General features: G+C 37.5%; 1 protein-coding gene across 1 annotated transcript in view; it reads right to left on the minus strand.

The window, feature by feature from the left end:
- Window positions 1-18,168, minus strand: part of CACNA1E (calcium voltage-gated channel subunit alpha1 E) — a gene marked incomplete at its 3' end in the record, with an annotated part of 392,449 nt that overhangs the window by 181,780 nt on the left and 192,501 nt on the right. Inside the window, exon 8 of the mRNA XM_083358506.1 lies at window positions 16-119. Coding sequence (XP_083214632.1) covers window positions 16-119 — 104 coding nt within the window. The remainder of the gene's footprint in view (window positions 1-15; window positions 120-18,168) is intronic.

Genomic DNA, 18,168 nt, shown 5'->3' on the forward strand with positions numbered 1-18,168 from the left:
AAAGAACTGGCTTACCCAGAAAGCACTCCCAGGACAAGGTTGAGAACAAAAAACGATCCAATTATGATGAGGGGAATGAAGTACAACCAATTCCAGGTGGCTCCTAAGGCATCATTGGTCTGAAAGAAAAACAAAAATAAAAAATAACCTAAAGTTGCACTACATGCAGCCTTTGTTGTACACAAAGAAGTCCTTTTTTTACTAAATGTCTTGTATTTGTAGTCCTATTTTATTGTCAAATTTATTTCAGTGCCTGCTGCTTTCTTCCCCAACAGTGACATGTGAAAAAATGCCCTTTAATATGGCTCCAAAACTGATTTGTGCTCAATAGCTCTATCACTGTGGAAAGTTTGGCAATTGTAATGTTCTCATTAGAATTGCCAAACTTTCCACAGGGAATGGTATAGAACTTTTAGGCTGGTTACCCAAGATGTCACATCTGACCCTATTCAGCATAGGTTGACTGAAAAGGACAGAGGTTTGCAGTAGTGATAACAAGAGGAAGCTTGTGACATTTTGACTGCACTTTTTCCAGACTGCATTTGTTGCAAGCTCACCTAGAGCATAATGTTCTCATCACTTAATTGCAGGTAGCTATTAATGTCCCCAGAACAGCATTATTTCATCCTAACTAAAATTCAGGGGAGCAGAGCAGAGAGGAAGAAAGAAGGCAGCTGCTCAGGAAAGTACAAGTCATGAAGCAAAAGACTGACAGCTTAAAAGGCTTCTGGCAAGGTTGCCCAGGACTATAATATGGTTACTCATTGCCTTTTAATAAGGGCCTGCCCTCTCTCTTCTCTCCAGATCTCTCTTTTGTCCTTTTGGCAAGGATTTTGCCCATGATGTTGGTCAGCACAATGATGCAGCAGAACGTGACTGTCTGAGAAACAGCATCCATCTTCATCTTATTAATGTTCTTGGCAATAATTAAACCCTCATCTCTCTGACTCATCTGTACATCAATGAAGTGTAAGAGCTTCAATTGAGCTTCTTAAAAGGCATAATCTCCAAACAAAAGTGGGGAAAATATTAAGTAGCTAGAGTGCTTGGCTTATGGGCATCACACAAGCTGCAACCTAGCCACCTTCTAAAAACTCATATTGAACTCTTCTGTATATCTGGCTGAGGTTTGTTTTGTGATTCATTATCCCATTCTAAAATAGAAATACATTTAATTGAAAATGTTGGAGCTGGTTTTATGTACAGTACAGATAAAGGAGAGAATAGAATGGCATGAAAATCTGGTGAGAGGATGGATGACAGAGATGTGAAGTACCAAAAACCTTTTTTGTAACCAGCATAACCCCCCTCCAAACCTTAATCCCTCTAACTAAAGTGTTTTTAGGATTAGATGCAAATCTCCACTTCTACCAAGATTACCTGGATGACTCAATAAGACCTATAAAGAATTTTCAAATGGGCAGTTGAGGCCACCTTGGGGCACTGATAGGTGAGCTCGGAAAGCATAGCCCCCTTTTCTGTCACTGTCACCGAATGGTTTCTTTTTGAGAACCACTTGAAGCTGTTGTTTTGGTTCTTCCTTTCTTTGATACTGTTAGAATTCCCTGCTGATGAGAAATGGTAAGGGAACAAATAGGCAAATAAATAAAAAACTTCTCCTCAGCTGATCAGAGTATCAATCATCATTAGTGTCGTTCTGAGGTTTGTGGAAACATAAGAGCTCTTTCTGGATCTCTTTTGTGAACCAGGTCTGAGAAAGTGAACAGAATGTATAAACAGTAAATATAGCAATGAAGGAACATTTTCAATGACACGTCACTTATTTCAACTACTTATTTCGCTGTATCATTATATTATCTCTGGTTCTTTTCCTATTATCTGAATATCATACCCAAATAAAGAGGAGGAGGTGGAATCATGACAGACAGTAAAAACAGCTTGAAGGACACTGCACACCTGCACTGGGAATGTAGTTTCAATTAACGGCACTTTTAAGCCAGGATGGTAGCTGTGTTTTCTCCAGGGATGAACTCACCTAACTGCTTAACTCTTCCTTAAATAAATAGTCACACATGGCAATTATCACACTATTCTACAGAAGGGAATTTAGAAGGAAAGAGAAGAATGGAGGAAAGGAAGTTATTACATTGCAGTTATTTACTAAGAATTACAGTTTGGAGAGCCTCATGAGGCTGCTTCAGCAGAGTGAAACAGAGACTTTCTGGGGTAAAAATAATGTATTGCTGGCTGAACTGTGCTCAGATCAAGATCTGGGCTCAAACAAGATGCTTCAGAATGGAGCAAACTAAAATTATTGCTGCGTTGACAGGGCATGAATAGAAGATAAGGTTCTTTATAGAATTTCCATTAAGGCTGACAAAACAAAAGATTTTTATTGTCTGGCAATTGCACTGGCTGAGAGTATAGATTAATTCTCCACCCAAAGACAGAGATGCTGTTCTTCCTGCTAAGCTTTACTGAATGAATGTAAAGAAAGCTGTATAGCACAATAACATGAATAATTTCTGTCCATCTCCTGTGCATATTGGATATGATCAAGTTTCACTGAAAACAATTCTAAACTTTTCCAATGTCTTCTATGAGCCTGTTGTGCATTCAGTCAGGCTGCTGAAGGTCAGAATCAAAATCCATTCAAAAGCCAACTCCACTTAAAACTCCAAAATCTTCATTACCTTCTTCAATAATGGCTATAGATTAAATGTGTGGCATTTGCTAGAAATTACTATCATTCATCTCTGAATGAACAGTTGGCACTCAGACTTGGGAAGTGAGACCAAATGATGTCATTGTCTTCTAAATTTTAGATTATCTTTCTGTGCATAGCCCAAGAAGTCTGATTTCACAGTCCTAGAACAGCCTCCTGACAATGGCATAAGCTGGTTCTGTGGAAATGCTCACAGTGTTAACTTTTCCAGTGTTAGTCTGAATAAATTTAAGATTGCATACAGCAAGAAACAAAGTCATTGTTATCTTTTTTCTTTTGCTTTAAAAAGACAATATCTTTGTTCTTGTTTAGCCAGTATTCTAAATTAGAAATAGCCAATTACAAATGGCTCCACCATAATTCCAGCTGACACCCTCTGCCCAGCCTCACTGCAGATTGATGGTTCTTACAGGTCTAGTGTCTCCTCCATTGGGAAATGAGATATTTCCAATTTCCAGCTTCTGTACCATTAAGCAATTCTGAGCTGCTTTATAAAAGATGGCAGAATTGAAATAAATTATCTCTTCACCCACTATTAATATTCTTGGAAAAGTTTAATGATATCTTTCAAATCTTCTCTGGATGCATTATATATACTTCCAGCACTTGCCACCAATAATTTGTAGTAACACTTAAAAATATGATAGTATCTGCAAGCTGCCTTTCAATAATATTTGACATGCAGGAGGCAGCGTTTAGGAATGTTCTTCCAGTTAGTAAGATGTAAGTTGATTTTTATGATACCTGATATGCATTTGTCTAGAATTGAAAACTGGCAGGCAATATCTCTAAATATTGATAATATCTGACACACAGTAGTCACCGTTTGACCTACGTCTGACAGATGGCATGTGATTGTAATAAGTTTTTGACAGCTCTAGATTTAAAATAGAATGCATAAATGTTAAACTAATTTCATTCATTCATTTAGCCAACCATACCAAATAGACAAGTTTAATGCTCAAATGTAATGTGTGTGGATGTCACTCTGTCTGCGTATCATTCTCTCTCTCTCTCCCCCATCTCCCAACATATCCAGAGAGAAAGAGGGAGGGAGTTCATTTCAGTTCTAGGATATAACCTCTAAAATAGATCTGAGCATTTGCATTGCTGGGAAATATTTGATCAAAGGAGAAATTATTTATTTCACTGCTAAAATAAAACACTTCCAAATGGCTTAACTATAGAATCACTTTTACATCTTGGCTGACTGAGAAATCTGCCCTTGCCAAGACAAAATATAAATGATTTTCTGGAATAAGAAGACCTTGTTATCATAAACAAATTTCTCTGTTTGTGCGTCTATGAATGTGTGTATGTTTATTTCACACACATACTGTACATGCACGCACACATCTTAAGGAATTATGCACCCCATGAGCTTTTAGTCATCCAATATGACAACTTTCAGCAAATAACATACAATCTAGTGTTAGATTAGAAACTGAAAAAAACATTCTTGAAGATGGTGGTGAAAAATTACTTCCATATTTTTGCCAAAAAAACCTATATGATAATGATCTTTAAGACATCAGTGATAAAGTTCAAGCTTTATTTTTACTTAATACTATTTCCTATAAAATATGTTTTCATTTACAGAACTCAAAAAACTAGATAAGTCAACACTTTACTATTTTTATATGTCCTCTTGCTATTTGTCTTTTGGTGCCACTTAAGATTGTGTTCCAGGAAGCACTTTCTCCCATAAACTCCCATAAACTGAAGGGGGAAAGTGGCAAGAAGGTGACAAGCAACAGGGAGAAAGCAGAACTATTTAACTCATTTTTTTGCATCTGTCTTTACACAAAGGGAAAAAACAGTCCAACCTACCAAAACCAGTGCCATAAAAAACAGAATAGAAATGCAAGTTAAGATAGGCAAGAAAATGGTAAGTGAGCACCTGTCCAGACTAGACGGGTTCAAATCACCAGGACCAGATGGATTACACCCCAAGGTTCTCAAGGAACTGGCAGACGTGATCTCAGAACCACTGAACTATATTTTTCAAAGATCCTGGAGCACTGGGGAACTACCAGAGGACTGGAAGAGAGCTGATGTAGTTCCCATCTTCAAAAAAGGGGAAAAATAGATCCAGGAAACTACAGACCTATCAGCCTGACCTCAATACCTGGGAAGATTCTGGAAAAGATAATCAAACAACAAATCAGTGAACACCTTGATGCGAACAAAGTTATCACTAAAAGCCAACATGGGTTTGTCAAAAACAGATCATGCCAGACAAACCTTATTGCATTCCTTGACCAAGTGACAAAACTAGTGGACCAGAGGAATGCTGTAGATATAATTTACTTGGACTTCAGTAAGGCATTTGATAAAGTAGATCACAATCTACTACTTGATAAGATAGAAAAATGTGGGTTAGATAGCATCACCACCAGATGGATTGGTAGCTGGCTGACAGGCCGTACTCAGCGTGTGGTCCTCAATGGAACTGCATCTACATGGAAGGAAGTGTGTAGTGGGGTGCTCTGTTCTGGGCCCAGTGCTCTTCAACATCTTCATCAACGATTTGGATGAGGGGATAGATCGGGAACTCATCAAATTTGCAGATGACACCAAGCTGGCAGGAATAGCCAATACTCCAGAAGATAGGCTTAAGATACAGGAGGATCTGGACAGACTCGAACACTGGGCACTATCTAACAAAATGAAATTCAATTGTGAAAAAAATAAAGTTCTACATTTAGGCAGGAAAAATCAAATGTACAGGGATAGTATAGGTGGTACCTTGCTCGATAGTAGTAACTGTCAGAGGGATCTTGGAGTCCTAGTGGACAATCACTTAAATACGAGCCAGCAGTGTGCTGCAGCTGCCAAAAAAGCCAACACAGTGCTAGGCTGCATTAACAGAGGGATAGAATCAAGATCACATGAAGTATTAATACCACTTTACAATGCCTTGGTAAGGCCACACTTGGAATACTGCATCCAGTTTTGGTCACCACGATGTAAAAAAGATGTTGAGACTCTAGAAAGAATACAGAGAAGAGCAACAAAGATGATTAGGGGACTGGAGGCTAAAACATAAAAGGAATGGTTGCTGAATTGGGTCTGTCTGAGAACCTGTTTAGAAATCAGGGAAACGTGGAAGAATGTAAAAAACAGATGAAGGTCTTTTTTGAAACTAACATGAATAAGGGTACTTCTATGGACATGGTTTGGGATGCCAGCAAAGCTTATATGAGAGGGGTGTTTATACATGAACAACAAATATAGACATAATTTGGAATTTAGGAGGAAAGAATTAGAGAATGAAATTAGGGAAAAAGAAAAGGCCCTAATTTTGAATCCATCGGATGTGAAGATCAAAGAGGTTATTAATTTGTTAAGAGGACAGTTTCACAAGCTGATGGCTGATCAGGTGGCAACTAACCTACGGTTTGCTAGGCATAATATTTTTTGTAATGCCAATAAACCAGGAAGATGGTTAGCTTACATGTTAAGGAAGAAGCAAAGGGCTTCTAATATAGATAAAATAGAATATAAGGGTAAGGTTGTGTATAAACAGGATCGTATTAAGGAAGCTTTTGTGGACTTTTATTCTAAATTATACGCTAAAGATAAAATTAATGAAGCAGATATTGACGCATATTTGAGGAATGCTAATATCCCGGTTCTTACACAAGAACAAAAGGAAGAGATTAATCAATTGATAACAGAGGAAGAAATTCTTTTAGCAATTAAACAATTGAAGGTGGATAAAGTGCCAGGCACGGATGGACTGACTGCGGTGTATTATAAAAACTTACAAATGGAGATGATAAGCCATTAAGGGAATTGTTTCAGACAATTCAAAGGGGAGGAGGGGTGCCTCCGTCTTAGAGAACTGCTTTTATTTCTCTGATTCCCAAGGAAGATCAGGATGTCACTCAAGTAAGAAATTACAGACCAATATCACTTTTGAATACGGACTACAAGATATTTGCTAAGGTCTTAGCTAACAGATTGATGAGGGTATTGCAACAGATAATTCATGGTGATCAAACTGGGTTTATTAGTGGCAGACAAAAGAAAAATAATGTGAGGCATATAGTAGACTTGTTGGAATTTTTGGAAAGGAACAACCAGATCCCTGCGGCACTGATCTTTCTAGATGCCGAAAAAGCCTTTGATCAACTGGATTGGCAATTTTTGATGAAAGTATTAGATAAAATGAATTTTGGGGATAAATTCCTACAACCAATTAGGGCATTATATCAAAAACAAACAGCCCGAATAATAGTAAATAATAGTTTGACTGAAGTATGTCATATTGAAAAGGGCACAAGGCAAGGGTTTAGTTTAGTTTTTAGTTTATTAATATTTCTATACCGCCCTTCTCCCGAAGGACTCAGGGCGGTGCACAGGGCAAGAATAAAATACAAAATTACAAATATTAAAAGAAGATTAAATAATTGCCCATTAAAACAATTAATACACTACATTTATAAAAACCCCAAAAATACAACAATAAAAATACAAAAATAAAAACCCCACCAGTCCCCCATCAGGCCAGGCTGGCTTGTTCGAACAAAAACGTCTTCAGATCGCGGCGAAAGGAGCGAAGATCGGGCGCCATCCGGAGCTCTACCAGTAACTGATTCCATAGTTCCGGAGCGCCCACAGAGAAGGATCTCCCCCTGTCCGTTATCACCTTTATTATTTGTTTTAACATTGGAGATATTGTTGATTAAAATACGGAATTCGGGAAAAATTAAGGGAATTCAAATAAGAGATCAGGATTACAGATTGAGGGCGTTTGCAGACGATCTGGTTGTTACCGTGACTCAGCCAGAAAATTCTGTTGTGGACCTGATGGAGATAATAATGCAATATGGGAAAGTTTCTGGATTTAAGGTTAATATACAAAAAACTAAAATATTGGCTAAAAATATGACAGTATTACAAAAGGCCCTTTTAGAAGGGTTAACTGGATTTGAGATTGTTAAAAGGGTTAAATATTTGGGGGTGTATTTGTCACCCTCAAATGCAAAGTTATATAAAAATAATTATGAAAAGTTATGGGGAAAAATTCAAAAAGAATTGGAGAGCTGGAAAAAATTACAATTGTCTTTATTGGGAAGAATTGCAGCAGTGAAAATGAATGTTTTGCCAAAATTTTTATTTTTATTTCAAATGATACCTATTCTTAAAAAGGACTCAAATTTGGAGGAATGGCAAAAGGGTGTCAATAAATTTGTATGGGCAGGGAAAAGGCCACGAGTTAAATTTAAGATTATGCAGGATACACGTGAAAGAGGTGGTCTTAAAATGCCCAATTTTAAATTATATTATGAAGCTGCTGTGTTGTCAGCGATAAGTGACTGGATTAATTTAACACAAGGGAGATTATTAAATCTTGAAGGCCACGACTTGTTATTTGGTTGGCATGCATATTTATTGTATGATAAGAAGGTAGATAATGTGTTTAAGGTGCATATTTTAAGACATGCTTTGTTGAGAGTTTGGGAAAAGTACAGACATAAGCTAAACTACAAGATACCTTTATGGGCAATACCGAAACACACAATAGAAAACATAAATGTTGGGTTCAAACATGATGTGACTACATACAAGGAAATCTTAAGTTTGGAGAGGAACGTATGGTGTTTGAAGCCGTACAATTTTTTACGAGAAGAGAAGATTGTTCAAACCTGGTTTCAATATGGGCAATTACGGGCCAGGTGGAAAGAAGATCAGAATTTTTTTTTTTTCAATGACTGATGAAAATCTAGTAAAGCAAATTAGAAATCAGGGTCCAGCACATATCAAACAGATATATCTTGCATTGATAGAAATTGACTCAGAAACAGAACTTGTTAAAGATTGTATGATAAAGTGGGCTCAGAATATTCAAGAAGTTATTACAATGGACACTTGGGAAAAGATCTGGGTGAGGAACGTAAAATTTACGCAAGCTCAAATTTAAGAGAGAACTTTTACAAAATGTTTTATAGGTGGTATTTAGATCCTAAAAAGCTTGCAAGTATGTATCTGAACTATCAACCTAAATGTTGGAGATGTGGTGGTGAAGACGCAACGTATTTTCATATATGGTGGACCTGTAAAAAGGTTAAAGCTTTTTGGATTAAAATCTGGTGGAATATGCAGAAGATATTTAAGCAAAGGATAAAGTTTTGTCTGCAACTGTTTTTATTGGGCATAATTACGGATACTACTGTTGTGGACACTAAGTTGATGTTGAACTTAATTACGGCAGCAAGACTTTTAGTAGGTCAATATTGGAAGAAGGAGGAACTGCCGACTATAGAAGAATGGACTTTAAAAGTTTCTGACCTGGCGGAAATGGCAAAGATATCGGCTTATTTGAAAGATCATTCGCAACAACGTTATATTACGGAGTGGAAAAAGTGGATTGATTACATCCAGAACAAATATGGGACCAAAAAGTTTCATTTAGCATTTGAATAAGTTTTGATATGATAATAGTATTGCTTGTAGTCATTTTATATGAGCTAGAGTGCGATAGACTTAATAGTTTATTGTTGTTAGCATATGGTTGTTTATGATTGCTTTTACTTTTATACCTTGTATTTAGCTCTGGGAAGTCGGGGATGGAGAGGGGGAGAGGGGAGGGTGGAGGGTTAGGAAGGGCTGGGTAGGGGGTGGGGGGAGGGGTTGTTAAAGATAAAATGTATTGAAAAACTTTTCAATAAAAAAAAAGGAATGGTTGCTGAATTGGGTCTGTCTAGTTTAACGAAGAGAAGGACCAGGGGGGACATGATAGCAGTATTCCAATATCTCAGGGGCCACCACAAAGAAGAGGGAGTCAAGCTATTCTCCAAAGCACCTGAAAGCAGGACAAGAAGCCACGGATGGAAACTAGTCAAGGAGAGAAGCAACCTAGAACTAAAGAGAAACTTCCTGACAGTTAGAACAACTAACCAGTGGAACAACCTGCCTCCAGAAGTGGTGAATGCTCCAACACTGGAAGTTTTTAAGAAGAGACTGGCCAGCCATTTGTCTGAAATGGTATAGGGTTTCCTGCCTTAGCAGGGGGTTGGACTAGATGACCTCCAAGGTCCCCTCCAACTTCTTCTTCTTCTTCTTCTTCTTATTATTATTATTATTATTATTATTATTATTATTATTATTACTATTATTATTATTATCATCATCATCATCATCATCATCATCATCATCATCATCATCTTGGGATATAAAATCTAGTTTTACTTCCTATTTTTAGAACACCAGCTCATTTCAGATGTGAGCAGGATGGCTTTAGGCCCAAAGCCCATTTCCACTCTCTGGAACTCTGCACCATGAAATCTTACTTAGAAACTCCCTGGTCTCCATATTTTAACAAACAAACAAACAGAATTGTTTTATATTTAAAGGCTTTATAACTAATATTGGTAACCTTTTTCTTTGTTTAACAACTGATGTGTTTGTTTAAAAATTTGTATTTTATATATTTTTAATTTATTAAATTATATTATTAATGTTAATAATTAATTATTATTATTTATTTAATACATTTTGGGCATCTCGTGCAGGGGAATTTACTGGAGAAAGAAATTATGTTTGGAAGAGTTAGAGGTGAAAGGAAACCAGAGCATCAAAGAACACAGTGGTTGGACACCATCAAAACTGGCACCAGCCAGAGCAAACATAGAACAACTCAAGCAGTGCAAGACTGAAAGATATGGAGAGACCTGGCCAATAGAATTGCCAAGAGATGGAGTCAACTGAATGGGTGACATCACCTTCACCACCACATCATCATCACCACCACCACCACTACCACCACCATCATTATTTAAAAAAAAAGATTTGCAAAAAAGATTTTTTTAAAATCTTTTTGTCTAAACCAAACTGTCAGTTATAGCTTAATGGTATAACATAGTTTAACATATAGACTTTACTAATCAAATCAAAAATCTTATGTTCAATTCCTTAAGTAACAGTAAACAATTTACATGATTTTAATGAAAGGTAAAATGCCAAAGTCTATTTTGTTTTGGAGAAAATGTTCCTTTTGTTGCCCACTAAAGCCTCTTCTGCCTCTTCCTAATCAATCATTACTTTGGTATTCAGAAATGTTTCCCATTTCTCTTTTAATTTGGACAACTTTAATCTGATTGCTTGATAAAAGTTGAATTTCATTGTAGCAATCAATTCCTGGTATCCATCTCCTATACAATGAATTTGAATTAATGCATTTGCTTTTCACAATGGCTTAATGAGAAAATTGGTAGCTTTCCCTCACGGAAAAAAAAAGGCGATCAGCTTAGGGAAAGCAGTTTTGTAAACTAACAATTCAAGGCAGACTTAAAGAGTTCAGTTAGCAGTTCTTGGCAAGTTATATCCTAATTTCTAAGGAAATTCTACAGTTCTGAAAAAATCAGTTATATGGTGACTGTACAAGACTATTGGATGCATAACACTGAAGAACTATTGAGAGTTGGAAGGGACCTTGGAGGTCATCTAGTACAACCCCATACTCAAGCAGGAGACACTATACTATTCTGGACAAATGGTTATCCAATCTCTTCTTGAAAACCTCCACTGATGGAGCACCCACAACTTCTGGAAGCAAGATATTCTGTTGGTTGGTTGGTTGGTTGGTTGGTTGGTTAGTTGGTTGGTTGATTGGTTGGTTGGTTAGTTGGTTGAATGAATGAACAAATGAATGAATGAATGAATCTACTTCTACAAGTGGTGAAAGGGGTACTTGGCCCTCCAACCAGTTAGTTGGAGCAGAAGTTTAAAAAGAGGTTGGAAACTCAGGCTGGATTCAAGGGCTCAAAATTTCATGGACATATGTGACACCCACCAAAACAAGCTTTCACTGACCAGCCATGACTGCTGACTAGTAGAAATGCCATCTGGTTTCTCTGCTCACAAGTGCCTTATGTGAAAGTTTTGTTTTGAATTGATGCAATCTTAGAGAAAGAAGAGAGATAATGTGTTGATTTATGTCTACTGTAAAAAAGATTGGAAGTCACTTCCTTCATTAGCTTGTTCTTAATTGTACTGTTTCTTGCAATTTTTTATCCTTTTCTTAACTTTCCTTTACTGTATATATGTTATTTGTAACAAAAGTCAATTGATAGACAGACAAAGAATTCAATAACTCTATTCCTTATATTTCTACAACAGGAAAACATCCTTTAAAAGAAAATAAAGTACACAGAGCCTAAAAGAAACTCTTACCTTTGGGAGCTATTGGAATGTGCCATTAGGACAGTTTTTTGGCTCTTGTGAATTGTCCTGGGCTCTTGGTTAAGGTTACAACTTATCTTCCAAATTATTTAACATTTATATGAAGCCACTGGAAAGGAACTTGCATAGGTTTGTAGATAACTGATACTCAGTTATACTTTTCTGTGAGGTTTTTAATGAATATCTCAAGAGCTTTCCCAACTTATCAGGCAGTAAAGACTAGGTGTGGAAAAACTAGCTTAAGTTAAATCTGGAAAGGTCTTCAGTATTTGGAAGAATTTTTATTATGATTATTTGTTGAAAAGAAAGAGTGAAGGTCAGAATGAATGTAGAAAGATACACCTGATGAGGCAATTAATAATCAGGAATGATTTTTAAAAATAAATATTTTCATTCTAAAGAACTAAGAGAAGGGCAAAAATAATGTACTTTTTAAACTTGCGATTGAATTTATATTGGATTTTTTTTAAAAAAAATAAAATGTGGCAAAGTTTGGATTATCCAATCACAATGTTACATGTCATCAATAAGAAGCCTCCTTTACTTCCAATTCCTGAAATTATGACATTTTGTCTGTGTATGTTAAATATGGTGGATATTGTGCTTTATGAGATCCCATGCATATGAAAGGATCTTTAGCATAAACTGTGCCTACTGTGGACCTCATGTGTCAGTAAATACTAAATAAAACTTCATTATCAATTGCCTCATCATACTACTAGTATATATTCCACTTATGGACCATTTTATGTGGAGACTTTGGCTTGGTTTCCTGGCTTGTCTTAATTTTTGCTGGATTTTTGCCATTTTTTAAGATTGTTGGGATGATGTAGCAAATATTAACTTGATATACTGCTATTCATAGTACACTCCTGCCTATGTCTCCTCAGAGGCAAATTTAATGAATTTAGTGAGGCTTATTCCAAAATAACTGTGTCCATGATTATTGTTTAAATTCCTGCTTCTCCTGTTTCGTTGCTAATTTTGTTCATACTTTGACTCTTATTGAACAATACAGAATTCAACACGTTGATAGAAAATCATGTTAACATTCATGCTGTAAACTACAAATAAAATAAGCGAATTTAGAAATGCTACAGTTGGGCCTTAGTGAAATGCCATGTTTTACAGTTTACAGTTTGCAACATCTAGGAAATGTTTCTTCTTGTCACTATTCCCCCTATTTCTTCTCCTTTCAGACTGCAAGATGAGTATAAAAATTAAATTAATACTCTCAGTGCAATTCCAGCCCCCTCAGTAGCATCAAGTCTTGTAAAAAAAATTTAAAGATGGATAGCAATACATATATTAATTAGGAATATTTTAAAGACTAATGTACAATTGAAAGTATTGAAACCAGAAAATATGAATCATAATGCTTGGATGTATGAATCAATCGTTATTGTCTTTGAATCAAAGTATTTAAGGCAGGATAGTACAAGGTAAACAGAATGGCAAGTCAATTACCAGGCAAGTCAGAATTGCAAGTCAGAAGTAAAGGGCTCTTTTGGAAGGTGTGGGTAGCAAAATCCTGCTTCCAAAAAGACTGAGTGAAGTCCATCCATCAGTAAGAAAAGCACAACAATAAAGACTAAATACTTTCTCTGATTCAATGTTATTAATATGTTCTCAAGGAAAGCCAAATTGACTATTTTGAGCCTGGCTGCCATTGAGAGCAACAGCATTCCCTTCCCTGCCACTATCTAATAAAAGATGACATCACACACAGCTTCTTCATTGGAGGAAAACTCATGCATGCTGATGTCTTATCACACATCTCTTTTGATCTTCTACACTTCTGTTTGTCATGGCTGTGAGGTCCAAGAGGGCAGTGTAGCTGCAATGTAGTTTTACAGCATGGAAAACAGCTGTTTATTTAACATATAGCCAGTTTAACCCCCAGAATTCCTGGAGAAAGGAATGGTCCAAGGTATCTTCTTATGACCTTACCATTAGTGATCCCTCTACCATGCCACCTGGTTTAATTCTGCCTCACCCTATCTGGACAAAATTGAACAGAAATAAGTGTGATACAGGAAGAAGTGCCTCTACCCTGTATCAGTGGGATGGAAAGATTCCCCTTGTTTTGACTGTGGTGCTGATATGTAAACTATTAATCATATTGTGTGAGATTGCCCATGATGTGAGTTCTCTGGGTTCCCTAGAAGATCTGCATGAAGCAAAGTCAGAGGTGATCGTTGCCTGGATAGATGAATTGGACATCCAGTTATGAGGTCACTGCCATGACCCCCTAGAAATTTTGTATATAATTACATGAATTGTGTATATATGTTTACCTCTCTTTTGTCATGTTCTCATCATATACTAAATAATCAGCTTTGATAATGAGTTACAAGCTTGTAATCATCTTTCATAACCTGTAGTATGATACTGAACTGTTTGAAAAATGCCTTAGAATCAACAACCAGTGGAGGACTGTAACTATTGGCCACAAAAGGAATCAAGGTAGTGGTACTCACATGTTTGTGTATGCGCAAATGTGCATGGCAACATGTGTATGACCTACTCTCATGATTTGCAATGGTATGAGGAGGGTTGTTTTAGTCTATAGTAGCCATAAATCAGGAGAATCTGGGAGCAGATTCTTTAAATATCTTTAAGATTAAGTTATTTTAATAAAAGGCTTAAGTTTTTCTGAACTATGCAGCTCACTTCACCAGACACAACTGATGATTAAACAATTGATTTATGTTGTTTTCTACTGATCCATGTGGAGAAAAATGATACAATTTCAATAAGACTTTGTGGAGTTCAACATTTTTATAAATGGCCTGGTTACGGATATAGAGGAATTGCAGAAGACATAAAAAGAGGCAGGGAACTGTAGTTACAAAGATTAGTTTCCAATTAGATAAAGATTTAGGAGACCATTATATAGACAACCGTTTGTAAGATCCTTCATTATCAGAGTTCCACCAGTTTATTGGTTCATTAAAAGGCAGTTAAAAACAAAATGAAGAAAGGTGTTTCCTAATGTATTTTGGTGACATTTTGTGTTTAAATGGGAAAGTTAGGTTACACGCTTCTTGTACTGTAACCTCATTCTTTTCTTTTCAATAAACTTTTCTAAAGAAACAGTGAGAAATGCTTTTGAAAAATAATCACTTTCAGTTTTAGAATCCGACAATAGCCCTCTCACCTTAGAGCTGGTTGACTGTAATGCACTTCACTTGGAGTTGTTTTAACAGAGTCCCACCAATTCTTTTTACAGTCAGAATGCTGGTTATTAATTACAAAGCTCTTTTGTTTCTTTGACACCACCTCTTTTAAAGAGAATCTTTCCATCCAGCCTGTCTAATTGAAAGGCAGGCTTTTAATTCTACTGTGAATTTTAAATTTTGGAATTCCCAACATTTCCCAGCTAACATTCTGAAAAGTCTAGGAAGTGAGGTCTATACATTTGAAGAGCTCTAAGGTTAGGGAAGGCTATCTGCTTCATGAATTCTCCCATTAACATTTTGAGAAAAATCAGGCCAAAAGTAATAGATGTCTTAATAATATGCAGTCAAAAATACAGGAATGATCAAGGAACCTCAATAACATCAGAATGAGCAGGCTACATTAACCTAGAACAGGCATTATTGGAGCAATGGCCTTTAAGATGAAATGGGAAAGAGAAAAAAATAGAAGCTTGATGGATGGATGGTGAAAAGCACAGCACATTACAGCACAAAATGCCAAAGAGGGGGTGAGTGAAAGGAACAAGAGACACTGATTATGAACTTGTATAGAACAGGAACAATACAAATGAGAATGTACATGTACATAAACTACTTTGAAATTGGTGTCAACTACACTTAGCTTTCATGCCAATTTTAAAACTGTGTTGAAAATTCTTGATTAGAAACCACAAGCTTCCTATTTGGCTTGTCAGTAGAAGCAGAAATCACAGAGAAAATACAAGCTCTAAATGCAGAAAGATCCAGCTTTATTCTCTAGTATCTTCAGTTAACGCAATGGCAGGGAATTTCTGCCCATGGACCTCATCTTTGATCTGTTGTCTATCTATCTATCCTCCTGGCTGGTTTATGCGGCTCGGGAGGTCACACGAGGCTGGCTCCAGGCAGTGATTAATGCTTCGTTGAGTGAGGGGTGCTTCCCTGCCACTTTGAAGGAGGCGGTGGTGAGGCCCCTCCTCAAAAAACCTGGATGATCTCTGGTGGGCCCAGGATAGGGGCTATTCCTCTGTCCTGGTCCTATTAGATCTCTCAGCGGCTTTTGATACCATCGACCATGGTATCCTGCAGCGACGTCTCAGGGGGTTGGGAGTGGGAGGCACCATTTTATGGTGGTTCTCCTCCTACCTATCGGGCCGTTCACAGATGGTGTTGGCAGGAGGGCAGAGGTCAACCCTGAGGCCCTTCGATTGTGGGGTGCCCCAGGGGTCGGTCCTCTCTCCCCTCCTGTTCAACATCTATATGAAGCCACTGGGTGAGATCATCCGCAGTTTCGGGGTAAGGTATCATCAATATGCTGATGATACCCAGCTTTTCATCTCTACCCCGAACCAACCTACTGATGCCCTTGACGTGATGTCCCGTTGCCTGGAAGTGGTACGAATCTGGATGGGGAAGAACAGGCTCCAACTCAACCCGGCCAAGACTGAGTGGCTTTACCTGGATCCCAAGAAGTTGTCCAACATGTATCCTAATTTACAGTCTAAATGTTGGAGATGTGGTAGTTCAGAAGCTACCTATTTTCACATGTGGTGGACTTGTAGAAACATAAAAGCTTTTTGGATCAAAATTTGGTGGAACATTCAAAAGATTTTTAAGAGAAAGATAAAGTTTTCTCCGCAATTATTTTTATTGGGTATTGTTGTAGATTGTGATGTTAAAGAAACTAATTTGATGTTGAATATGATAACAGCAGCACGGTTACTGGTGGGACAATATTGGAAGAAGGATAGTTTGCCCACTATAGAAGAATGGGTGTTTAAAGTTTCAAATCTTGCAGAAATGTCTAAGATTTTTGCTAATTTGAAAGATCATTCACAGGAAAGATATATTTCAGTTTGGAGGAGATGGATAAATTATATTCAGAACAAATATGGGACTAAAAAGTTCCATTTAGCTTATGAGTAGATTTTAGTGGGATATTGTTATTGGTACTTTGTTTGTAGTTATGTTAAAGGGGAGTTAAAGCACATTATGAATTTGGTTAATTGTATATTATGCATAATTTTTATTTAGAATATGATTATTGTAACTATAATCCTGTATTTAGCTCTGGGAAGTGGGGGGGGGAAGTGGGTGGGTTTGGGGTGGGAGGGATTTGGGGATATATTGTAAAATTTTGTTTTTGTAAAACTCTTTAATAATAATAAAAAAAAGACTGAGTGGCTTTACGTACCGGCATCTCGTGTAGTCGAGGATGTTCCATCTTTGGTTATGGGGGGAGAGGTGTTACCTCCCGTTGATAGGGTGCACAACTTAGGCATCCTCCTGGATGCACGACTCAGTTTAGAAGATCATATAGGAGTTGTAGCCAGGGGGGCATTTGCCCAGGTTCGCCTGGTACGCCAGTTGCGCCCCTATCTGGCCCGAGATGCTTTACGTACAGTCACTCATTCACTCATTACCTCCCGTGTTGATTACTGCAATGCTCTCTACATGGGGCTGCCCTTGAAGACCACCCGGAGACTTCAGCTGGTGCAGAATGCAGCTGCGCGGGTTGTGATGGGAGCATCCCGATGCTCCCATATTACACCTCTCCTGCGTGAGCTGCATTGGCTACCAGTTGCCCTCCAGGTGAGATTTAAGGTGCTTGTTCTTACCTTTAAAGCCCTACATGTCTTAGGCCCGGGATACTTGCAGGACCGTCTGCTCTCAGGAATGACTTCCCATCACCCTGTGTGCTCACACAGAGAAGGCCTCCTCAGGGTGCCATTGGCCAGACAATGTAGGCTGGCAACCCCCAGGGGGAGGGCCTTCTCTGTGGTGGCACCTGCCCTGTGGAATCAGCTTCCCCTGGAGCTCCGGATGACCCCAGACCTCCGGTCCTTTCATCGTGACCTTAAGACATTTCTTTTCCACCAGGCTGACCTGGACTGATGATAATGGGGTTTTTAATCTGGTTTTAAGGTTCTATTAATTGGGGCTATAGATATAGTTTAATTTTAATTTTAATATTTGTATTCTCTTGTATTTTATTGTTGTTAGCCGCCCTGAGTCCTTTGGGAGATAGGGCGGCATATAAGTCCCATTAAATAAATAAATAAATAAATAAATAAATAAATAAATAAATAAATAAATAAATAAATAAATAAATAA

The sequence above is a fragment of the Vipera ursinii genome (assembly GCF_947247035.1).
Source record: "Vipera ursinii genome assembly, chromosome: 3".
In the NCBI taxonomy this organism is placed as follows: Eukaryota; Metazoa; Chordata; class Lepidosauria; order Squamata; family Viperidae; genus Vipera; species Vipera ursinii.